General features: G+C 39.5%; 1 protein-coding gene across 4 annotated transcripts in view; it reads right to left on the bottom strand.

Moving 5' to 3' along the window:
* OXCT1 (3-oxoacid CoA-transferase 1) overlaps positions 1–26,873 on the bottom strand; it is a 163,371-nt gene that overhangs the window by 126,067 nt on the left and 10,431 nt on the right. For all 4 annotated transcript variants that reach the window (XM_004017014.6, XM_060400459.1, XM_042233822.2 and 1 more), the window contains exons 2-7: positions 25,780–25,888; positions 23,994–24,084; positions 14,963–15,098; positions 11,787–11,936; positions 5,380–5,486; positions 2,737–2,797 (exon numbers count right to left, since the gene is read on the bottom strand). In XM_004017014.6, coding sequence (XP_004017063.1) covers positions 2,737–2,797; positions 5,380–5,486; positions 11,787–11,936; positions 14,963–15,098; positions 23,994–24,084; positions 25,780–25,888 — 654 coding nt within the window. The remainder of the gene's footprint in view (positions 1–2,736; positions 2,798–5,379; positions 5,487–11,786; positions 11,937–14,962; positions 15,099–23,993; positions 24,085–25,779; positions 25,889–26,873) is intronic.

The raw sequence follows: 26,873 nt of genomic DNA, 5'->3' as shown, positions 1-26,873 counted from the left end.
ATACTTCTGCTTCACTGACTATGCTAAAACCTTTGACTGTGTAGATCACAACAAATTGGAAAATTCTTCATGACATGGGAATACCAGACCACTTTACCTGTCTCCTGAGAAACCTGTATGCAGATCAAGAAGCAACAGTCAGGACTGGACATAGAGCAATGAATGGACTGGTTCAAAATTGGGAAAGGAGTACGTCAAGGCTATGTATTGTCACTCTGCTTATTTAACTTGTATGCAAAGTACATCATGCAAAATGCTGGACTGGATGAAGCATAAGCTGGAATCAAGATTACCGGGGGAAATATCAACAACCTCAGATATGCAGATAATACCACTCTAATGGCAGAAAGCGAAAAGGAACTAAAGAGCCTCTTGATGAGGATGAAAGAGAAGAGTGAAAAAGCTGGCTTAAAATTCAACGTTCAAAAAACTAAGATCATGGCATCCAGTCCCATCACTTCCTGGCAAATAGATGGGGAAAGTAGTGACAGATTTCATTTTCTTGGGCTCCAAAAATCACTGCGGACAGTGACTGTAGCCATGAAATTAAAAGACATTTGCTCCTTGGAAGAAAAGCTATGACAAACCTAGACAGAATATTCAAAAGCAGAGACATCACTTTGCTGACAAAGGTCCATATAGTCAAAACTATCATTTTTCCATTAGTAATTATGAATGTCAGAGCTGGACCATAAAGAAAGCTGAGTGCTGAATAATTAATGCTTTTGAACTGTGGTGCTGGAGAAGACTCTTGAGAGTCCCTTAGACTGCAAGGAGATCAAACCAGTCAATCCCAAAGGAAATCAACCCTAAATATTTTTTGAAAGGACTAATGTTAAAGCTGAATATCCAATCCTTTGGCCATGTGATGCAAAGAGCTGACTAGTCACCGGAGAAGACTCTGATGCTGGGAAAGACTGAGGGCAGGAAGAGAAGGGGGTAATAGAGGATGAGATGGTTGGATGGCATCACCAACCCAATGGACATGAGTTTGAGCAAATCTAGGAGACAGTGAAGGACAGAGGAGTCTGGCATGCTGCAGTACATAGTCACAAAGAGTTGGACACAACTTAGTCACTGAACAACAACAAGAGTTTAAATTAAAAGTTGCATGTGGGTACTGGCTAGCATATTGGACAGTGCAGGTATGATCAATTAGGAGTGGCAGTCAGCAGCACTATATTGAAGGGGATCCTAATGTGAGTGTGTCTAACAGGACAGAGCACTGTGAATAAGAGATGTCTGTTCTTGTACATGGGAGGGCAGCCTTTATCATATTTGCAGGCTCAATTAAAGGATTTTATCTCCCTTTCCCTTATGCCAACAGCGAACATCTTTTCAAATATCTTCACTAATTCTCAGACTACTAGAGGTTCACTTCCTGCTTTCGGAAGAGATAAGACTGGCTGAAAAGAACTAGATTATAAAAGGGAAAAAAAAGAAAGAAAATCCCAGGACAATGCATATTGACCCCATAGTACTCAGAGAAAAAATACTCGTTTGTGGCAGTTTTACAGAGGTACATACAATCAACAGAGTTAAACTACCAATTAGTTTAAGCTGTGTTACAGGCTTTTTTCAGTACTGTTACAGGTGTGTGCAATGGAGAGGTCATTAAGACGATTTGATTTTAAAAATTTTCACAGATTAAATCACATTATCCATTTTAAATGCAGAAAATATACTGAAGCCGTTGCAAAAGAAACCGTCCTGCCAATGTTGAAAGTACCACATTTCCCAGCACTTTAAAAAATAGTATACTTCAAATATTGTCAATGAACCATTCTTCCATAAGAGGGGAAAAAAAGAAGCCAAACTATGGCTATCTAGTAAAATAATAATACACTGTACTTTCCAAGAGAATTCTAACATTTGATTGTTTCAAAAATACAGCAGCACTGCCTCCATGAAATATCATTTTGGCCAAGAGCTTGAAGGAATGAAAAGATGTCAAGTACAATGGTACCATAACAAGAAAAATCAAGAACATACATTCTCATTTCCAGATCCCAAGATGGGATCCTATAAAGCCCTCTTGTGGGGAAATATATCTCAAATCCCATGAAAATCTGGTTCCAAAGTGATCCTCAAAGCCTACATGAATCATTTTGAAGTCTCCTTTCAGGTTCTAACATATACACACAAAATGGCAGGGTTTTGGTATAAGCACCTATTTCTATCCCAGAGCTTTAACCCTAGGCACGTTCTAGAATTATTCAAGTCTCTTCCGAACGAACCCTGAGATGTTTAAAGGAGAGTCAGTTAGTGCATTAATTCAACTGTTCCAAACAGAACTACATCAAAGCAATGAGTTATACTACCCTCCTTCCTCCTCAAAGTATCACCACTCTCTGTCACAGTGAGATAAAGAACTTCTCCTGATACAACTTATTATTTGCCTTGGGATTCTGTTTAGAAAAATTCATCCCTGAGATTTTACCCAAGAAGGTCTACTTTGCTCAAGTACCAAAGAAGTTTCATGAACTGGTCAGCCTCATAGCTTGGTTCCCAAAGTGAGCATTCTGGTGAGATCCTAGCTAACCAGAGAGCTCAAATTCCAGCAAAATTTAAACTATCATATATTTAAACAGAATCCTTCAACATCTCAAATGAAAAACATGGTCACTGTCCTTCTTCATGAAAACAAATGAACTGCAGTATTTTTTCTTAAACTAACACATAACATCAACTTTAAAAAAGTAACATTAGGAAATCAGAAATAACCTCTTCTCTTACCTCCACCACTGTAGTTTCTGCAGCTTTGCACATCGGCAAGTTGAAATTCCTTGCACTTTTCCTACAATAGGGGTGAGGGAATAAGGAAGTGTGGAAAGAAGGCAAAAATAAGTGTCTCTGTCAGCTTTAATTACAGATTAAAAGAATTTCTGTAATCTAAGACTCTGTGAATCTTTTTAAGAGTATATCGTATTTTCTATAAGTTCTATAGCTATTTTATATATAAAAACAATGCAATGGCCACTTAATGGAATCATATCACATTTATGGGGTTAAGAGAAAGAACTATTTTTCATTTTCAACATATAATTATATACAGAAAAATAAAATGGATATTAAAGGGTCTAATTTCTCTAAATCTTTTAACTGAAATGCTACTTTGTTTCTGTAGTTAAATATTTCACTGAACTTGCTCTTGTTAAACATTAAGAAAAGTAGCAAGTGCTTTATCTGAGAAGGTATAGTAATTATACTCTTATTAAAGAGAAATCTATTGCTGAAATTAACTGAAACATTCATGGGTAATTTGTGAGTCACTTATAAAGATCATGCTGGAGAACCAACTTCCAATGAAATTTTTGAAACTACAACCCCCACATCAGACCCTGAGGTATAAAAAGAGGGGGCCAATTTTGCTGATGCTTCTGCATTCCCAAGTTCCTAAATTCATGCACTTACTCTAATAATAAAAATTGAAATGTGTTCTTGTTTCTGAGAGTGTAAATTGAAAGGAAAAATTCTTTTGTAAAGAGGAATAATTCATAGCTGTGTCTTAACAGCCCTTTGTGCCAGCAATGTTTCTTTCAGTTGGATTCAAGGATAGGTGTGTCCTTGAGAGAGGAATATCTCTACGTACTTTCACAAGCTACTGTGTTGGATTCCATCAAACATCCAGGATCAAAACTCCAAGGACAGAGTGGCCTGAGGAGCAGGTATGCAGGGCCCACCCACTCTACCAATGGCCTAGACAGACCTCTGTACCAGTTGTCCCACTAATCATGAAGGTCAGCCTAGAAGTCAGGATCTTAAGAATCTAGGCCACCTGACCACTGGCGACAAGCACTCTCATTTCACATCAAAGCTCAATGGCTACTGAGCAGAAACCACAGGCATAAAGTCTCTGCTCAGAATAGCCCTTGTGCTGTCTTTAGACAACAGGCAGTAAAGCACAGGATAAACTCATGGAAATATTTTAAGTAATTCATTTTCATTTGCTACTACACAATTTCATTAATCTTCAAAAAAAAAAACTAGCTTCAAGAACATTACACCAAGGTGTCAAATAAAGGTAGACAGCATTCAGTGCCCTCTGTAATTGCTGAAATTAGTTATAATACCAAAAACTGACTGAATCTGGGGACTTCCCTAGCAGACCAGTGGTTAAGACTCCGCATTTCTACTGCAGGAGGCACAGGTTCGATTTCTGGTCAAGGAACTAAGATCCTAAGTGCCGTGGCCCCACCAAAAAAACCAAAATCAAACAAACAAACAAAATTAGCTAAACTCAAAAAATCAAATACAGTATATTTAATGTCATATAAAGTGTTAGTCACTCAGTTGCGTCCACTCTTTGTGACCCCATGAGCTGTAGCCTGCCAGGCTTCTCTGTCCATGGGATTCCCCAGACAAGAATACTGGAGTGGTTAGATAGTCCCTTCTCTAGGGAATCCTCCCATTCCAAAGATTGAACTCTGGTCTCAGGCATTGCAGGCAGATTCTTCACCATCTGAGCCACCAGGGAAGCCAATGTCATATAAGATCTTCAGAAATGAAACAGTAACATGAGAGTGATCACTGATAATTTAATTGTGATCATACCAAAGCTGCATTTGGTAAAGATTCTTTAAAAATCACTAACAAAAAGCAGGAAACGGACCATATTATAAAAAAGAAAACTAGTTTGGTAACCTAACAGGTGAAGTCTTCAAAATCAAACATTTTGAAAGCTTTTATGAGTATATTCAAAGGTGGCACAATTTTCAAAACACAACTACATAATACCTAAGTCCAAGATACTGAAACTTGGTATTTAGTATGCTTAGCATAATCAAAAGATGTTGAAATCTATTAAGTGGCTTAATCTATCTGTGGCCATCCAGATAATGAAAATGAAAGCTAGGCATTATTAATGTTAATCAACTTTCCAAACATCATCTTTATAAGCATTTTCTAGTAGACACCAACAAGCTTGGAAAAGAACTGACCTAAATGCTTATTAGCAATATTTTTCCAGAATATCAAACTAACTTAGGTGTTTTAAGACAATGCATATAAATAATGATGTCAAAATGAAATATAATCGTGTGCTTCTGTCAGCTTTTCTAAGTATGTCACAACACTGTACTTAGTCTTAACCACTAAAGCATACGGGACAAAAGTATATGTGACTATATACAAGACTAGAATAGATTGAAATAAACAGTGCACCATGGGCACCAGTCAGAACAGATGTCCTCAAGTGCACACCTACACACACACACACACACACACACACACACACACACGTGATTGATTTTAAGCAATCTTTAATATAAATTTTTAAATACCAAACACATCAAGATATCCATTTTGTAATCATAATTTCGAAAACATAAAGTTGCTAACAGGCATTACGTTGAACATTTTTTAAAACCATTGTACTACCTGAAAATTACGTTTCCGGCTCGGTCTGCCTTCCAGGCTTTCACCAAAGCAAAATCCCCGGTGATTGCTTCCTCCAAGATAAAATGCTGACCTTTAAACTCCCTCACCTGCAAGAGACAAAGGGCATCGTCAGGATCTTCACAGGGCTTGGTTGGTTGTGATACCTGGTCTGATGTGTGTGCATGTGTGTGCTCAGTTGCCCAGTCACGTCTGACTCTTTGAGACCCCATATACTGTAATCCACCAGGCTCCTCTGTCCATGGAAGTTTCCAGGTAAGAATCCTGGAGCAGGTTGCCATTTCCTACTCCAGGGGATCTCCTCTACCCAGAGCTCAAACCTGCGTCTCTTGTGTCTCCTGCATTGGTAGGCAGATTCTTTAGCACTGAGCCACCTGAGAAGCCCCGCTAGTTACTTATTTGTCTAAGTGTAACTTACTTATTTTCTTATGTGTATTACTAAACTATTAACTTCCCAAACCAGGGGCAGGTGGGTTCTTTCCTGCTGAGCCACCTGGGAAGACCCACTTGCTCTGACAGAGACAGATAAAAGGGATACAAGCCTAGTTAGGGCAAGAAGGAGAAGATCTAAACTGAGACTTTTTATCATACTAAATGGGTGTGGAGGGTAGTTTGGGGATGATTCAAGCGCATTTTATTTATTATGTACTTTATTTCTATTATCATTACATCAGCTCCACCTCAGATCATCAGGAATTAGATCCAGGAGGCTGGGGACCCCTGGACCAGGGTTCACTCAAAGTGGTGAAGAGGAAACTAAGGGAGCAGCATGTGCAAAGGCCCAGTGGTAGGAGAACTCGGTAACTCTGAGGAACTGAAAATTCTACATGCTTGTGTCATAGACTGCATGTGTTAGCACTCACTTTACCGTTTCTGTGAATAAGTTACATACTGACATGAAAAAGGCCCCTCTTTCCCTCCACTTTGGCCTCCATGGTGGCTCAGACAGTAGGAAATCCACGTGCAACATGGGAGACCTGGGTTTGATCCCTGGGTCAAAGAGGTCCCATGGAGGAGGGCATAGCAACCACTCCAGTATTCTCACCTGGAGAAATTCACAGACAGAAGAGCCAGAGGGCTACAGTCCATAGGGTCACAAAGAGTCCAACCCAGCTGAGAGACTAACACTTTCAGTTTCCCTCCACTCTAGAAAAAAACTATATAGTTGCATGAAACGGGCAATGCATTATTTTCCTACCTAAAATAGTTATAAAAATCCATTCCTCTCTCCTAATTAATTCATAATCATCTGCTGGGATTTTTATTGGGATTCCTAGAATTTATAGACTAATCTGGAGAGAACTGATATGTATGCCATATCCCACCTGTGAGCATAATATAGGCCTATATTTTTTTAAGTCTTCTTTTACCTCCTTCAATAGTTTTATAACTCCCCCCCCCAAAAGGATATATTTCCTAGGTTTACTCACAGGTGCTTCATGGTTTCTGATGGCCACTGTGACTATTACATTTTATTCTATTACACCTTCTTTTCTGTCATTACTGGTCTAATGGAAGGCTATTGATTTTTGTATGTTTATTGACTTTTAATTCTACTCCAAATGGAAGAGATGGGGAGAAAAAGCATAAAGCAAAACTATGCTGTAGCATTTTGTTCCCTTTTTCTTCATGGGGACTTAGCTCTGGGAGTTGAAACAAACAGGAAACAAAATCAGCATTACACTCCCATCACCACACGGGATGGAAGCCATTTGAAGGCTGAAGTCCATTCTCATTCCTACTGCGCCTCCTAGTGGAAAAAACTGCATGCATTTTACAGAAAGTTTTGAGAGACAGTTTGGGTACATATACTTTTCTTAAACTATGGTTTAAAAAAAGAAACTTTTTAAAAAATTTTAGTTAATTTATAATATTGCATTAGTTTCAGGTATATAGCAAAGTGATTTAAATCCCAGATATGGGATTCAGATATCCCATATGTGTACATATATGGGATTTCTGGGTAGCTCAGCTGGTAGAATCTGCCTGAAATGTAGGTGACCCCAGTTCTATTCCTGGGCTGGGAAGTTCCCCTGGAGAAGGGATTGGCTACCCACTCCAGTATTCTTGGGCTTCCCTGGTGGCTCAGACAGTACAGAATCCACCTGCAATTTAGGAAATCTGGGTTCTATCCCTAGGTTGGGAAGATCCCCCGGAGGAGGACATGGCAACCCACTCCAGTATTCTTGCCTGCACAGTACATGTATACATATACATATATATATTCTTTTTCAGATTCTTTTCCATTATAGGTTATTATAAGATATTGCATAAAGCTCCCTGTGTTACAGAGTAGGTTCTTGTTGTTTATTTTTATATAATAGTGTATATATGTTAATCTCAAACACCTAACTTATCCCTCTCCCCCACTTTACCCGTTGGTAACCATAAGTTTGTTTTCTGTGTCAGTGAGTCTATTCCTGTTGGGTAAATAAGTTCACTTGTATCAATCTTTTAGTTTCCACATATGTGATAGCATATGATATTTTGTCTTTGACTGATGTCATTTAGTATGATAATCTCTAGGTCCATTCATGTTACTGCAAATGGAATTAACTCATTGTTATGGCTAAGTAATATTCCATTGTATATACGTACTACATCTTCTTTAACCATTCACCTGTCGATGGACATTTAGGTTGCTTCTGTTTCTTGGCTACTGTAAATAATACTGCTATAAAACACTGGGGTGCCTATATCTCTTTCAACTAGGGTTTTTATCTTTTTCATATATGCCCAGAAGTGTGACTGTTTTCCACTCTGGCTGCACCAATTTATATTCCCACCATCAGTACAGGTTTCCCTTTTCTCCAGTCTCTCCAGCACTTATTATTTGTAAACTTTTTGATGACGGCCATTCTGACCAGTGTGAGGTGATACTTCATTGTAGTTTTGATTTACATTAAAACAGAAATCATTTCTTACAGAACAGTTTCCTTAAAGGTATTATATGACACATTATGTCAGAAAAGATTAATGAATTTAGGGAATTACAGATGAATGAGGATATTAATATGAACTTAGATAAATTATATGAAGGATATTTGCAAGATGCACATCAATAGTTTTTTCAGTTCAGTCACTCAGTCATGTCTGACTCTTTGTGACCCCATGGACTGCTGCACGCCAGGCTTCCCTGTCCACCACCAATTCACAGAGCTTGCACAAACTCATGTCCGTTGAGTCAGTGATGCCATCCAACCATATTATCCTCTGTTGTCCCCTTCTCCTCCTGCCTTAGTTTTTTTAAGTCTTATGAATTTCAGTCATCACTAATGATGATAGTTGAGTCTTTTCCATGCAGACCGAGAAAAACACATCTAAATATATGCCAACTCAGGGCAAAGTAAAAACACGGGCATTTTTTTCAATTCCAATTATATAACTTCCTGAAGGGGCTACACATCAGCAGTTGCTAAGTGTTAGCTATTTTAAAATTTAAAAACAGGGACAGAATTGGTTTTGTCAAACTAGCTATTATACTCACTTGAGTCACTCATTTCACAGTCTCCACGATCTCATCTTTCCATCCTTTCTTGAATCCACTCCATTCAAATTTTCACCATTCCAGAAAAATCCTCTGTTCCAAAAAAATCACCCTTTAAGGTCACCAATGACCTCCACATTTTCAGCTGCAACGGTCAACTTCCAGTCCTACTACTCAACTCCTTCACTCTCTGACACAGTTGATCACTCCTCGCTTTGTAAAAGTTTCCCTCTTCCAAATCACCTCCCCTGCTTCTCCTCTTTACCCACTGGATACACTCATTTTATTCACTGCTCCTTTTCCTCTTTTCAATCTTTAAATGCCAGGCCTCTTCTAAACCCTTAAATGCAAAAGAGGTGTTCTCTGCACTCCAGCCTTCGTTACTCAAGTCCCATGGTTTTAAACACCACATGCTGATTAATTTCTGGGTTGGGAAGATCTGCTGGAGAAGGGATAGGCTACCCATTCCAAAATTCTTGGGCTTCCCTGGTGGCTCAGTTGGTAAAGAACACGCCTGCAATGCGGGAGACATGGGTGCGACCCCTGGGTTGGGAAGATCCCCTGAAGAAGGGAAAGACTACCCACCCCAGTATTCTGGCTTGGAGAATTCTGAGGCCTATATAGTCCATGGGGTTGCAAAGAGTCAGACGTGACTGAGGGAATTTCACTTGCTGATGCCTTCAAAGTTCCTATCCCAGCTCTCAACCCTCCCTGAGCTGACCTAAAGCCTACTGAGTAGCTCCTCTTGGAGGCCAACGAATCTCTTAAACACTTCAAGTCCAGAAAGAGCTCCCTGTTAATTCTCATACTTGGCCCAAGTCAATAAGCAGCATGCTTGATTCGTGTCTTTTCTTCCTCAGTAAATCGTGTTGGCCCTACTGTCAGTCTATTTCCCACCTGCAACCACTTCTCACAAATTCCACCGTTACCACCTCAATCTAAACCGCCTTCTAATTCCAACTGGATTAGTATTAATACAACAGCCCCTCATCTCTCTTGCTGCTTTTGCTTCTGGGTCTCCGACAAAAAACCCACTCCCAAAAGCCACAGTGATCTTTCCAAAATGTAGCTGAGATCCCATCACTCTCCCACTTCTATTCAATACTCTCAGCCCCTCACCACACTCAGTGAAGTCCAAGTTCATGTGACCTGGCTCCTGCCTCTCTTCAATCTCCAATCCTACCACTCTCTGCCTCATTCACTCTGTCCCAGTCTCAATGCCCTGCTGTGGCACACCCTCGGCAAGCCTGCCAAGGACCATGTCCTTCCTCTTCTGACTAGGGCACAGCCTACAATCTTCACCTGGCTCATTCTCCTATCTTATTCAGGTCTCTACCAAACATCACCTCTCAGAGAGGTTCCCCTGACCCGGCCTGGAACACACCTTCCTGGCCACTCAGCACCCTCTCTGCCTTTGCCCTACTTGATTTGTTACATTATGCATTTGTCTCTTCATTCCTGGTCAGTTCCCCCACTACAGGGGGACCTGGCCTAAAGGACTCCTTTTTCCACCACATTTGGACTAGTGCCTGGCAAACAGAAGGACCTCAAATAACTATCGCTAATCCAAGGAATTCACTCATTTCCTCTTCCCACCATAATTAAGGAAAATAAAGTTGGCTAACAAGAATCATTTCTAGAGATTATCTGTTGTATTCTCCGGGATTCAGACAAAATTACCAAACTGCTAGATGCCTACACCTGACTCCAGGCTGAAATGAACCCAGGCCTTCAGGACAGATTCTAGTCTATCCTTTGTTTTCACAGGGTGAGTTAATGATGTAACTTCTAGCAAGTTCTCAAAGCATTCACCAGATTTTGCTGGCTATCCTGATCTATATTAACTAGGATCCATCTTAATAATTAATTAGGTTCCTGTCTTTTTCTGTGCGAAAACATTTTAAACCTAATTAGGCAAGAAGCAAGATAGAGTATAAAAAACATTAACAAAAGCTTTGAGTCAATATAGGTAACCCTAAGCAGAAAAGGCACAGCTCCAGATGAAGGACGCTGCTGGAGACAAACATGGGACAGCAGGGGGATGAGAGTAATGACCTTTACCTTCCCTCAAAACCCCAAGGGGCACAGCTAACATCCCTATACGAAGAAAGGTAACAAGACCCCTTGATATACTAAGTTCTCACTTCTCTAGAGAGAAGTTCAGCAGTCCGTGACTTTTGTTAACTCTCATGAGCCATGTGGGCAGAGACAAGGGAAAGATACCAAAAATGCAGCAAGGAGATACTGGCCTGTGTCATTTTAAAAACTGGCTCCTGAATATCTCAAATACCTGTATCTAGAGTTCTATTCTTTTCTAATGTGTGAGGAAAGTTACCTAGTATAAAGATACTCCGTCCTATCCAGCACTTTAAATAAAACTAAGTTATTCAGTCTAAGGCTCAAATGTGTCCAGTGTACAAAATGAAGGATAAAGAAGATAATATAAACTTGGTGTTTATTCTACTCATATATTTATAACCATTCTCTGCTTTCTAAGATTATAGACAAATTTGTGATTTCTTTAGCTTTTTTTCCCTTCTTCAATCATACCCAGAAGGGGCCTGAACACGAAGGGTTTAATATCATACATATTATGGTATTAAATAAAGTAGCTGTATTTTATTTTCCACATAAACATAATCAGCAATTATACATACTCCTAAATGTCTTAAAACCTACCATAAAACTAACCTTGACTCTCATTTCTATGGATTAATTTCTTTCCTTCTCATTTGTTTATTCTGGTTTCTCTACGTGACTTTAATTACTAGCAGATGTTCAGTTTTAGCTAGAAATTGTACCTAGCATATGTATGTTACTAAATGAATGTGTTTTATTCTCACCTAGGTATGATTTTATACTTTTTTACCCAATGAGCCCATCTGGAATCCGTGCGTCTTACCTCTCTCGGCTTACTGGCAATGGCAATGCTGCCATCTTTGTTGTATTTGATTGGTGCCCCCCCCTCTTGCACCAGGGTCCCATACCCTGTGCTGGTGTAAAATGCAGGAACTCCAGCCCCACCGGCACGAATCCTCTCTGCAAGCGTGCCCTACAAGTGAGCAAAAAACACTGCATCAAAAGTCCATCAAGCACACTTCTGTCTGCGGACACAAATACTTAGCCACATGGTCCCTGCTCTCTAGGTGTTTAGTCATCTAAACCACCCCTAGCAGTGCATATTGGTCTACCTCACTAACACTGCAGGCTAGAAGATCAATGCAAAGCAATGACTGTCTCTCTAGACAACAACCTCTCTATTTTTAATCCTTAATTTGTAATGGAACTGCTTATTTGTATACTCATGTTTTCAGTTTCCATGTCTCCACTGGCTTCTCAACATCATATTTTACAAGTCTATTTGTAATATTTTAAAATCAATTTTCAAATCTGAAGTATATAACTTTAACTGTATACATTAAAAAACATACAATATATTGTGTTTTACTGTGTGCTACATGTAGGTACAGCCTGAATCTTATCATAAATAACAATATCATGATTATATAATAATAATGAAAATTTTCCAGTTATTTAGAATGTATTCTAAACCTTCTCTTAAGTATTTTATCTACTATGTTATCTAATTAAGGAAAAATACAAATGACAAAGACTACAACATACAGCTAAACTGGTTTTTAAAAAGCCAAGAGAAATTCAAATTTTGTTTCAGAGTAGGAACAGCTCTAGGAAAAATGTCTTTGTATCACCTTCTGATCACTTTGTCTCCCTTTTAGGTACTAGTCATTTCAAATCTAATTTCCCCAGCTGTCTCTCACCACCACCTGCCTTTCCACCCAGTTTTCCTACTGGGAAATAACTCTGGCCCTAAACACTTGCAGACACAACCCCTAACATGAAACCTCTTGTTAGGTCTAGTTACATCATATTCAGTTCAGTTCAGTTCAGTTCAGTCGCTCAGTCGTGTCCAACTCTTTGTGACCCCATGGACTGCAGAATGCCAGGCCTCCCTGTCCATCACCAACTCCCAGAATTTATTCAAACTCAAGTCCATTGAGTCGGTGATGCCATCTAACCATCTCATCCTCTGTAGTCCCCTTCTCCTGACTTCAATCTTTCCCAGCATCAGGGTCTTTTCCAATGAGTCAGCTCTTCACATCAGGTGGCCAAAGTATTAGAGTTTAAGCTTCAACATCAGTCCTTCCGATGAACATTCAGGACTGATTTCCTTTAGGATGGACTGGGTGGATCTCCGTGAAGTCCAAGAGACTCTCAAGAGTCTTCTCCAATGCCACAGTTCAAAAGCATCAATTCTTCGGTGCTCAGCCTTCTTCACAGTCAAACTCTCACATCCATACATGACTACTAGAAAAACCGTAGCCTTGACTAGGTGGACCTTTGTTGCAAGTAATGTCTCTGCTTCTTAACATGCTGTCTAGGTCGGTCATAACTTTTTTTCCAAGGAGTAAGCATCTTTTTATTTAATGGCTGCAGTCACCATCTGCAGTGATTTTGGAGCCCCCAAAAATAAAGTCAGCCACTGTTTCCACTGTTTCTCCATCTATTGTCATAAAGTGATGGGACCAGACGCCATGATCTTTGTTTTCTGAATGCTTTAAGCCAATTTTTTCACTCTCCTCTTTCACTTTCAATAAGAGGCTCTTTAGTTCTTCACTTTCTGCCATAAGGGTGGTGTCATCTGCATATCTGAGGTTATTGATATTTCTCCCGGCAATCTTGATTCCAGTTTGCGCTTCTTCCAATCCAGCATTTCTCATGATGTACTCTGCATAGAAGTTAAATAAGCAGGGTGACAATATACAGCCTTGACGTACTCCTTTTCCTATTCCCTGGTGGCTCAGACAGTTTAGTGTCTGTCTACAATGTGGGAGACCTGGGTTCGATCCCTGGGTCAGGAAGATCCCCTGGAGAAGGAAATGGCAATCCACTCCAGTACTATTGCCTGGAAAATCCTATGGACAGAGGAGCCTGGTAGGCTACAGTTCATGGGGTCGCAAAGAGTCGGACACAACTGAGCGACTTCACTTTCACTTTTCCTATCTGGAACCAGTCTGTTGTTCCATGTCCAGTTCTAACTGTTTCTTCTTAACCTGCATATAGGTTTGTCAATAGGCAGGTCAGATGGTCTGGTATTCCCATCTCTTGAAGAATTTTCCACAATTTATTGTGATCCATGTGGTCAAAGGCTTTGGCATAGTCAATAAGGCAGAAATAGATGTTTTTCTGGAAATCTGCTTTTTCAATGATCTAGCAGATGTTGGCAATTTGATCTCTGGTTCCTCTGCCTTTTCTAAAACCAGCCTGAACATCTGAAAGTTCACAGTTCACGTATTGTTGAAGCCTGGCTTAGAGAATTTTGAGCATTACTTTGCTAGTGTGTGAGATAAGTGCATCATATTCAGACTAGATAACTGCCTGACTAACCAGTAGTGAGAATAGGCTTGGATATTAATGATGGTGAGTTTAATATTGTCACAACCTGAAAACAAGGGTCCACTTGAACTGGGACCTTTAACTATATTAGATTGGCCAAAAAGGTTCCTCAATGACAAACTTTTCAATCAGATAGGAAAGGAAATGGTAGATAAAGTGAGTGGAAACTTGCTAGATTAACTGCAGTCATTGCTTCCTTTGTTTCAGTTCCCTGGAAACCTGGGCTCTGACCCCAGCATTTAGTCTGTGATGCAGACAGTTTTACTCCCCTCCATGGGCTTCATTTTCCTGATACGTCTCAGCAAGACCAGATTCTGCACAAATTTCTAATTCTATGATTAGTAGGAATTGAATTGTAGGACAATCTTCAAACATTTCAGCAAGTGCTTTTGCATATGCCACAGTGAAATACACATTCCAGTGCCAAATTTAACATTTTATCCTGAAGCCTGGATATTTTCACTAGAAATACCTTCTTTTACAGTGCATAGCAACAAAACATTAGTCCTCTAGCAGACAAGAGGTGTGACTTATAAACAAGTTTTCTTGGTTTGGCAAAAGAGCATTCTCTCTTACCTCTCTTACACAACGAAATTTCTAGAAGGAAAAAGGTAAACTTCAAAATAAGTTTTTATTATTAAAAAAAATTTTTTTTTTTTTTACCTGGGGTGTCAGCTCTACTTCTAATTCGCCAGATAAATACTGTCGTTCAAATTCTGCATTTTCTCCCACATAGGAAGAGACCATGCGTTTTATCTGCTTGGTTCGAAGTAAAAGGCCCAAACCAAAGTTGTCAACCCTAGAAAGAATACACAAGCAGCTTACAATCAAAAGGACATCCAATGGAACACTAACATCCTCACATTCAAAAACTTAAGATTTTATTTGACAAATCACTGACATTACTCCTAACAACTTCCTTTTCTCCCTCCTTCAACTTCACATCCTAATCCTTCTCATGCCAACAAGTAGTCATTCTCACTCACTTAATTCTTTCCTAATTCTCGTAATGTGTCATTTCCAAGCCTATAACCTCCCCCAGGCAGTCCAGACACAGTGAACACCTTAAAGCAGTCCAAGTAGGTACCTGTCAACTTTCTGATAGATTTGTTTCATAGTCCAAGTCTTCCAATACTGACTCTAATAACATTTCCCACTGACCATGGGTGTAAGGAAAGAGCTGCATAAGAGAGTTCCCTGTCAGTCCAGTGGTTAGGACTCGGCACTTTCACTATGGTGGCCAGGGTTAGATCCCTAGTTGGAGAACTAAGATCCCACAAGCCATGAAGTGTAGCTATATATATATATATATATATATATATATATACACACACATGCAGATTTTATTCTTACCTGAAGAAACTTGGCTGCCTATGTGCTCAGTCAAGTCCAACTCTTATGACCCCATGGACTGTAGCCCTCCAGGTTCCTCTGTCCATGGGATCTTCCAGGCAAGAATACCGGAGTGGGTTGCCATTCCCTTCTCTAGGGACTCTTCCTTATCCAGGGATCGAACCCACGTCTCCTGTGTCTCCTGCACTGGCAGGTGGATATTCTAATACTGAGCCACCTGGAAAGCCCTTCCAAAGAAAACTAAAGCCTAAATAGCAAGTATTTTCAGGAATGCAGTTTGAAATGTGGGGAGAATTCCCTGAAGATTAATAATATACTTGTCCACTAGAAGGCTCCAAATCACTAAAGAGCCTCTCCGAACACTGATTATGCACAAGGCTTTACACTTTTTGTTTATTCCCTTCTCCCAAATGGCAACCCACTCCAGTATTCTTGCCGAGGAAATCCCGAAGACAGACGGACTGGGTGGGCTACAGTCCACTGGGTTGCAAGACTCGGACATTACTGAGCACACACAAATACACAGAGACATTAAACAATTTCCCAGTTCTTTGGGTAAATAATTCTATTCCCCTCAGTTCAACTCTACCTACAGCCTTCTTCACCTCACCTGATGGCAGCCTCATCTTACAGATCTTCAGAACAAAACTCAGGAGTGATTCCTGACATACAGGTTCCACGTCAGCTCTACTGGAAAATCCTGACTCTGCATTCAGTATCCACCCAGAATCTGAGCATTTCTCACTCCCTCTCTGGAACTGGCACCATATCTTGCCCGGATACCACAGTAACCTTCCCTGCTTCTACTCCCGCCCACTACGATCTACTCACAAAATGATAGCCCAAACGACAATATGTCAGATCATGCCACTGCTCTGCTTGAAACCCTGCCGTTGTACCCATTTACTCAGAGTAAAAGTAAAGGTCTCTCTCTAGAGTGGCCCCCTAGGATGGGCTGAAATGCCCTTTCACACCTCTGACCTCACTCCTCCCATTCTTTTTGCTCAATTCTCTGCATCTGATGGCCTCCTTACGGTCCCTCAAATACACCAGGCATTCTGCATGGAGGCCCTTACACTGGCCTTTCCATCTCTCTCGGAAACTCTTTCCCCATATAGGGTTTTACATAAACATCTCTTGACATCTGTCAAATAAGTTTATTGCTTGATTTCACTCTCCCCTCCTCACTGGCTCTTTAGTAATAAAAACGAAAATCATTAAGTCTTCAAGCTGGATATTTGCTATGTGTCCCTCCAGATCCATTCTTCAACCTCCAGTCTGCCCTACGCCTAGGGTGGCTGCCCTGTGTAGACTGAATCATGGGGTCCCCTGCCCTCTGGCTTCTGACTGAGTCCATCCACTTCTTATTGGGTCCAGCCAATCAAAGGTACCACCAGGAGGATCAGGGGAGTGAGGGGAGAGTGATGTCAGGACTTCTGTTCCCTTAGCTCTCTCCCTGGCACCTGAAACACACTGGATACATCTCTCCATAAGACTTTCTTCTGGGTTCTAACAGCCCCCATCCCCTCGAACCTGTCAGGGCCAAGGCTGGTGGTAACAGCTCTCCACTGTTACTAACTCTAAGGTTCTTCAATACTCATGTTTGCCTTCCCTCAGCCCTGACTCTTCCTTTAAAAAGAGTCTCTTTGGCAAATTCTCTCAATTATCTAATATAACAACACCATTGATATCATCTGGAGCCCTGTCCAAATAAAGTTATTTTAATAGTAAAATAATCTATGAATGTGGATATAACCCATTTGCTTTGTAGTTTTAAAAAATCTGAAACTCCCTCCAAGAATAGAGGTCCATACCATAAAAGAGAATACAGTTGGCCATTCACTGACTTGGGAATTTTTCCAACCACTCTTTCATTGATCTCTATGTGGTCTTCCAACCCATTACACATTTGAACTTATCTCTGTTTGGAAATAACCTCTCTGTATTTGTTGATCTTGGCTCTGGACATCATGTGTATTTGGCTATTGGTTTGTTTCTGGACTAGCAAGCTGGCATAGCAACCCAGCAGAGCATAAGATACTCAGCTGAGGTTACCACCTGACCAGGTACAAATTTAGTGTTTATGCCTCAAAAAACGCTGCTAGATAGCTTATCATAAGAGTGTCTTTCCTAGTTTCCCTGGTGGTCCAGCAGTTAAGAACCCACCTTGCGATGCAAGGGACACCTGTTTGATCCCTGGTCCAGGAAGACTCCCCCCTGCCATAGAGTTACCAAGCCCGCTCGCCACAACTCCTGAGCCAGTGCTCCAGAGCCCAAGAGCCACAACACCTGAAGCCGATGTGCAGACACTACTGTAGCCTCCTGCCTAGGGCCCGTGCTCCACGAGGGAAGGCGCCGCAATTAGAAGCCCACACCCCACAGAGAGCAGGCCCCACTCACTGCAACTGGAGAAAGCCCTCGTGCAGCAATGAAGATGCACCACAGCCAAAAGACTAATAACAATAAAATAAGTAAATAAATCTTAAAAAAAGAGTGTCTTTCCTGCCATATACTTTCCAGTTCACAAATTCAGTAAACATGTACCCCTTATCTACCGTGTATCAGACACTAACGATAAAAAAATGAAAAGGGAAAGGCCCTCACACAAAATAAGAAAAAAGAAAGACATATGTAATCTTTTGCTAAGGAAAAATCTACTATATTCCTAATACAGAAACATACAAATTAAAGCATCTTGAAGCTCTCTGGTATTAAAGATAATCTGAATGAACTTTCAAAGATATTATCTACTTAGTGCCTTTAGTAGCCATTATTTTTCTAGCATACCTAAAAAGAGATCTGATCTTTCTCCTACAGCACCACAAACTCATGTTAAAAAGAAGTCTAAGGCCAAGAATTCATTAGAGAGGTATACTAATGTAAAACAAATATATATTTCATGGAAGACATCAATGTACTGCAAATATTTTTTATTTTCTGAATCTCAAATTTCATTTTCTGAAATCTCACTGACAATTCTAAAATAAACTGTCAAAACAAAACTCTAATAATGAAATTGCAATCAATGATGCAATCAACAAGGGGTTAATTTCCAAACTATACAAACAGCTCATACAACTCAATATCAAAAACCCCAAACAATCCAATCAAAAAATGGGCAGAAAACCTAAATAAACATCTCTCCAAAAAAGACAAGCAGCCAACAGGCACATGAAAAGATGCTCAATATCACTAATTACTGCTGCTGCTGCTGCTGCTGCTAAGTCACTTCAGTCGTGTCCGACTCTATGCGACCCCATAGACAGCAGCCCACCAGGCTCCCCAGTCCCTGGGATTCTCCAGGCAAGAACACTGGAGTGGGTTGCCATTTCCTTCTCCAGTGCATGAAAGTGAAGATGCTCAGTCGTGTCTGACTCTTAGTGACCCATGGACTGCAGCCTACCAGGCTCCTCCATCCATGGGATTTTCCAAGCAAGAGTACTGGAGTGGGGTGCCACTGCCTTCTCCAATCACTAATTACTAGAGACATGCAAATCAAAATTATCAAGAGGTATCACCTCACACAGTCAGAATAGCCATCATCAAAAAGTCTACAAATAATAAATGCTGGAGAGGATATGGAGAAAAGGAAACCCTCCTACATGTTTGTGGGACTATAAATTGGTGCAGCCACTATGGGAAACCGTGTGGAAGTTCCTTTAAAAACTAAAAATCGTTATCATATGATCCAGCAACACCCCTCCTGGGCATATATCTGAAGAAAACTCTAATTTGAAAAGATACACGCACCTCAACATTCACAGCAACATTATTTACAACAGCCAAGACATCAAAGCAACCCAAGTATCCATGAACAGATTAATGGATAAAGAAGACATAGTGTATATGCATGTATACATAATGGAATATTACTCAGCCATAAAAAAGAATAAAATATTGCCATTTGCAGAAACATCAATGGACCTAGAGATTATCATAATGAGTGAAGTAACTCAGAGAAATAGGAAATTATATGATATTACTTATACGTGGAATCTAAAAAATAATACAAATGGGGAAGGGACAGGGTGATAAATTAGGAATATGGGATTAAGAAATACACACTATCATATATAAAATAGAGACTAACCAGTGGACACACTGGACAAAAGGATGATTCTTGTTCAGGGCAGGACAGAGCAGGAGGGTGTGAGATTTCATCATGCTACTCAAAATAGCCTGTAACTGAAAACTCATGAATTGTTTATTTCTGGAATTTTCCATTTAGTATTTCCAGATCAAGGTTGATGCTGCATATCTCAAACCATGTAAAGCAAAACCATGGATAAAGTGGGAACTGTTGTATATATGTACATATGCTGTACATATGTTGTACATATTACCACTATTTTTTAGTTTTCTACATGAAGTGGGGCTGCCCTTGGAGCTGTCTAAATCCTCACCTTCAAGATCCATAATCTAAAACAACCCTGTCCTGAGGAAATGAAAATGACTAATATGGCACACCTATTCTTTCCTTGACTCTGTGATTTAATTACCCAAAAAAAGTTTATTGTGAAACACTTGCTCATCCAGGTTTGTAATTCGTATGTTAAAGTCTTCTAAAAATCAGAGGAACATATGCGATGTTCCCGCTTTTCTAATCAACCCATATCAAAGCATTGATTCATCTCAGTGGTCCTAAGGGAGGGTTTATCTTATCAACATTTAATAGTCAATACTCATAGCAAAGTAAATGGTACCTCAGGCCAACAGGTCTTAGTGGTCATTAAAAGGAAACAAATTAAAAAAAAACAAAACAGATAATTAGAAGTCCTGAGCTTTGGAAGACTTCCAATTCAGGCAGAACTTCTAAAGATGCAGTCTTTTTCTAAAGGAGAAAATAGTCATTACTTCCTTATTTTAAAAAATGAAGTAGAACTGATTTCCAGTGTTGTATTAGTTTCAAGGTGTGGAGCAAAGTGATTTGGTTATATATTCACACACATTCGTTTTCAGTTTCTTTTCCATTACAGGTTATTACAAGATATTGAATACAGTTCCCTGTGCTATACAGTAGGTCCTTGCTGCTTATCTGTTTTATATACAGTTGTGTGTATCTGTTAAACGCAAACTCATAATTTATCCACCCCCTCCTTTCTGCTTTGGTAACCAAAAGTTTGTTTCTATGTCTGTGAGTCTGTTTCTCTTTTAGAAATAAGTTCTTTTGTATCATTTTTTTAGATTGAACATATTGGTGATAACCATTACTTCTAATTCCATGTTCTCTCCCTTTACCCCACAACTCACACTATGTTTGGTGCTCAAATAAAGACATACTTAAGCTTTCCACCTAATTTATCTAATTATCAAAACAAAGCCCTCATCCCTATAAACCTTAAACGCCTCTAATTAAGATAATCAACTGCAAAAAAAAAAAAGATAACCAACTGCCAATCAAGGAGTGCCCAGTGCCTTCTTTGAGTTCAATGAAGTAGGTTATCGGTACTTACTCTGCATCAAGAATTTACATTAATCTGTACTACTCCCTGTGCTTCTCAGGTGGTGCTAGTGGTAAAGAACCTGCCTGCTAATGAAGGAGATGTAAGAGACATGGGTTTGATCCCTAGGTTGCTAAGATCTCCTGGAGAAGGGAATGGCAACCTACTCCAGTATTCTTGCCTGGAAAAACTCCAGTATTCTTGCCCAGAGAATCCCATGAACAGAGGAAGCTGGTGGGCTATAGTCCACGGGGTCACAAAGAGTCAGACATGACTGAAGCATCTTAGCATACATGCATACACTCCTTAAAAGCACTGAGTTATCAGGAAAATTCAACCAAGTATCAATAATCAAAAGTATTTTTAATAAACATTAAGTAAGTTCAAAGGGCACAGGATATGTTTCAGAAATAATAAGTGACCATGAACAAGTTACTTGCCTATTTAAAGAGGGTTTCCCCTGTTAAATGAAGGAACTGGAACATTTGGTCTCTATAATCCCATCCAGCTTCAAGTCTCAATGACTCTGAGACTATAGGCTAAGCATAAACAGTATGAAACAGAAACCTACTCTAGGGATTTCCCTACAGTCCAGTGGTTAAGACTCCCCACTTCCACTGCAGGGGGCACGGGACTGATCTCTGGTTGGGGAACTAAGATCCTGCATGCTCCATGGTGCAGCTAAAAACTTAAAAAAAGAAAATAGAAAACTACTCTAAGTAAAAGGATTGGCCTGTAATATACATCAGAGATAATAAATACATATCAGTACACAAAGACAGGCTAACCATCTCCACAGGAATTCAGGAAGGGATAAGATCAATGAAGGCTAGAGCAGTTTTCTAACTGGATATGGCTTCCATAAGATGGGAAAAGATGTGGATACCCAGAGAAGTGGACAGGCTTCCAAGCAAAAATAACAGCATAAAGTCAGCAAAGAAAAAAATGAGCAAGAAACAACAGATAGATCTGGACATGGAACAATGGACTGGCTCCAAATTGGGAAAGGAATACATCAAGGCTCCATACTGTCACCCTACTTATTTAACTTATATGGAGAGTACATCATGTGCCATGCTGGACTGGATGAAGCACAAGCTGGAATCAAGACTGTCAGGAGAAATATCAACAACCTCAGATATGTAAATGATACCACTCTAACAGCAGAAAGCGAAGAGTATCTAAAGAGCCTCTTGATGAAGGTGAAACAGGAGAGTGAAAAAACAGGCTTAAGACTGAACATTCAAAAACTGAAGATCATGGCATCTGGTCCTATCACTTCATGGCAAACAGGTGAGGAAAAACGCAGCGACAGACTTTATTTTCTTGGGTTCCAAAATCACTGCGGACAGTGACTGTACCCATGAAATTAAAAGATGCTTTCTCCTTGGAAGAAAAGCTATTACAAACCTAGACAGTATACTAAACTGCAGAGACATTACTTTGCTAACAAAGGTCCGACTAGTCAAAGCTATGGTTTTTCCAGTAGTCATATAGAGATGGGAGAGCTGGACCACAAAGAAAGCTGAGCACCGAAGAATGGATGCTTTCAAACTGTGGTATTGGAGAAGACTCTTGAGAGCTCCTTGGACAGCAAGGAGATGACACCAGTCAATCCTAAAGGAAATCAACCCTGAATATTCATTGGAAGGTCTAATGCTGAAGTTGGAACTCCAATACTTTGGCCACCGGATGTGACGAGCCAACTCATTGGAAAAGACCCTGATGCTAGAAAAGATCGAGGGCAGGAGGAGAAGGAGGCAAGTTGAGAAGGCTGGATGGCATCACTGACTCAATGGACATGACTTTGAGCAAATTCTGGGAGACACTGAAGGACGGGGAAGCCTGTCTTGCTGCAGTCCACGGAGTTGTAAAGAGTCAGACATGGCTGAGTGACTGAACAACAAAAACGACAATGTATATCAGTTTTGTTGCCTAAATAAACTATTTCTTCTAAATTGCACTAAACCGCCAAATTAATTAATTTCTTTAATTTTTAAGATCTTTGAAGTCTTTCATTGTTAGAAGAGCTGATAAATTACTACTGTGAATTAAAATGGCCTTTCTCTTGATAACTAAATATATCTTAACATGCAGGCCATTAATCATTAAGATTTTAGGGGTCATTGCTGACCATTTTGATATGCAAGCCTACTGTTTTAATGCTGGCTGCATACCCTCCTCTTTTTACCAAGACCAGAAACATTTTTAATGATTGATTATATTCTTCATGTATCTTCTATGGTAAGGGCATAACCAAAATAAAAGAAACAGATTTCAAATGGATGTCCATCTGCCTTTGTAAATAAAGATCTACAATAAGGTACAACATACAATCTCTAAGTTTTAAAATGAAAGAGGGCTTTGCTGGTGGATCAGTGGTAAAGAACCTGCCTGCCAATGCAGGAGACATGGGTTCAATCCCTGATCCAGGAAGATCCCATACGCCTTGGAGCAACTAAGCCTGTGCTTGTCAACTACTGAGCCTGTGCTCCAGAGTCCTGGAGCCACACTACTGAAGCCCACATGCCCTAGAGCCCATGCTCCACAACTAGAGAGGAGCCCCACCTCGCCACAACTACAGAAAAGCCCGCGCACCAATAAAGACCCAGCACAGCCAAAAACAAAATAAATAACTAAATAAACTTTAAAATGAAGGGCTCAGTTTGAACTTTTTCTTTTCTTGCAGCATCTTGGTTCCCTGAAAAGCCAGCAAACCTGGGCCCCCTGCAGTGGCACCATGGAGTCTTAATCATTGGAATGATAAAACCATCTTCTGATCCTTAAGCTTACTGCTCCTATCAATGAAGAAATATTTCACTTCACTGATAGACTTCATTTCAATACTATGAAGGATTATCATTTCTTTCAAGTCAGTTGTTTTAAAAACACACACTTACCCAGCATTGTTGCTGACTGCAGTTAGTCCTTTTACTCCAGTCTTTAGCAAAGCTCCTATAAGATTCTCTGGAATTCCACATAACCCAAAACCTATAATGGGCCAAGAAGATAAATAATTTTATGTAAAGGGTAATTTTCTTCCAAGGAAATGTATCTGTTACTTTTTAAAAAAAGAAAAATGTACCAGCACAATATTAGACCTACTATGCAAATGCATAGATATATCTCAGCAACTTAAGAAGTGGTCATAGACAGTAAAAAGATCAGTGGTTGCCAGGAATTTGAGAGGTAGGGGGACATGAATACACAGAGTACAGAAGTTTTCATGAGCAGTGAAATACTTTGTATGACATTATAATGAGAGATATATATATGTCATTATACTTTGGTCCAAACCCATAGAATGCGCAACATTATTTACTTCATTAAAGTGTACCCTAAGGTGAACTGTGGATTTTGGTGAGTATGTCAATGCAATTCATCCTTGGTTAATTAAAAAAAAAAGTTCCTCTCTGTTGATAATGGCTATGCATGTGTGGGGAGGGCATAGGGAATTTCTGTACCTTCTTGTCAATTTTATTATAAACCTAAAACTGCTTTGAAAAAAAAGTTTCCAAAAAAAAAAATTAACACTCAGGATAGACATTTTTGGTAAAACTTTTGTTTCACTTATATATGTACACATATTACACACATGTGTGTTTGTTGGATTGTGATGTAAAATGTGTTTTTAGATCAAAAAAGTTTGCAAATCACTCTACTAAAGTTCTACTGGCAAAACAAAGCACAAATAAACCTCAAAAAAATGAAATAAAATAAATGGCCATATAGCTATCTCCAAGTGCTTTACATCATTATATAGTACCAGATATCACTGCCAAGTCCTTGATTCATAAGTATAAAGCCAAGTGCAATGTGTTAATACAGCCAGCTACACATTGTTCTTCTTGCACTTAACTACATATTTGTTATTCTCCCACTTTAAAATTGAACCTTTACACAGTTACTTTTTCAAGCATGTTTGTTTTACATTCCTGGGTAGATTCTGCAGATCTAGAAGCCTAAGCCAATGACTTTCATTTCTTTTACACAATTCCTCAAACAGTATTGGGTCTAAAATTCGGTGACTGCCGAGTCGAATGAATGAATGAAGAGCAAGCCTAAAAATAACCCTTGATTTTTATGACCAAAGCCTAGAAATCCAAAGAAACATATAAGAATCAGGCAACAAGTTTAATGAGTGTGAGAGAGGGGTGCTAAAAGACATTCTAAACTAAAAGAAGCAACAGAACTTGAGAGGCTCACTAACAGATAGATGCGGATGTGCACTCTAGCTTCTAAAATGAGGAGGAACAAAAGGAATGGCCAGTGTGGGCTGCTGAGATTAATGCAAACTTTTTTTTTCTTGATGCAAACGTTTTAAGGTAAGCAGAATTCCCAAGTATCTAGGGATTTTTCAAAGCTACTAGTAAGATATCCCCATTTAAGGTGTCAGCTTTTCAAATAATAGGAAAAGAAATAGAAAAGGAAAGAAAAGGTCAGATATAAAGTGCTAAACCTTGCTAAACTTTCAGAAAGGGGACACTATAATAAAAAAAATAGATAATATGTAATAAATAAATTAAAATAAGATAAAGAATCGATAATTAAACAATAAAATAACTGGCATTTCTAATAATTGGCATTTATTAACAAAGTAATAAAATAATTAGCCTTTCTAATCACCTCACCATTGTGATTTCCCTGCTTTGCAAAAATCAAAAGGAAAACAATACTATTACTCACCACCAACCAGTATTGTTGCACCATTAGGAATGTCTTTTACCGCTTCCACTGGGTCTGTATAAAATTTGGTATGGTGAGCTGTGCTAGTTGAAAAGTAGCAAATACATCCCTAAAACATTAAAAAACATTTTTAAGTGAACAAGCATTTGGAAACTTGTGTTTATTTTGCATGTATACAAATATATTCAATTACTATATATACAAGGATAATTTCACTAGCTTGTCTTTGAAAGAGTGGGGCTGTAAGTAGTTCATCTTAAGAGTAGGATGGACAGAGACTTCCCTGATGTTCCAGTGGTTAAGACTCTAGGCTCCCAATGCTGAGGACTCAGGTGAAATCCCTGGTTAGGGAACTATATCCACATGCCAAATCTAGAGTTCACGTGCCACAACTAAAGATCCTGCATGCCACTGTTTACAATAGCCAGAACATGTTATTAACCTGATGTCCATCGACAGGTGAATAGATGAAGAGGTTGTGGTACATATACACAATGGAATATTACTCAGCCATAAAAGGAACAAAATGGGGTCATTTGCAGTGATGTGGATGAACCTAGAGTCTCTCATACACAGTGAAAGAAGTCAGAAAGAGAAAAACAAATATTAATGTATATACATGGAATCTAGAAAAATGAACCTATCTGCAAGGTAGGAATAGAGACACAGATACAGAGAACAGACTTGTGCACACAGAAGGGAAAAATGAAGGCAGGCAAACAGAGAGTAGCACCGACATATGTATGCTACCATGTGTAAAACACAGCTGGTGGGAAGCTGCTGTAAAACACAGGGAGCTCAGCATGGTGCTCTGTGATGACCTAGCAGGGTGGGGTGGGGGGGGGAGGGAAGCTCAAGACAGAGGGGATATATGTTATGTATACTTATAGCTGATTCACTTTGTTGTACAGCAGAAACTAACAGGACACTGTAAAGTAATTATCCTCCAATTTTAACAAATCCTATGGTAAACCATAATGGAAAAGAATATTTAAAAACATAACATATATATATAACTGAATTACTTTACTGTATGACGGGAATTAACACACTGTAAATCAACTATAAGTGAAGTGAAGTTGCTCAGTCGTGTC

Source organism: Ovis aries, chromosome 16 (assembly GCF_016772045.2).
Source record: "Ovis aries strain OAR_USU_Benz2616 breed Rambouillet chromosome 16, ARS-UI_Ramb_v3.0, whole genome shotgun sequence".
NCBI lineage: Eukaryota > Metazoa > Chordata > Mammalia > Artiodactyla > Bovidae > Ovis > Ovis aries.
This window is presented reverse-complemented; position numbering and strand designations above follow the sequence as displayed.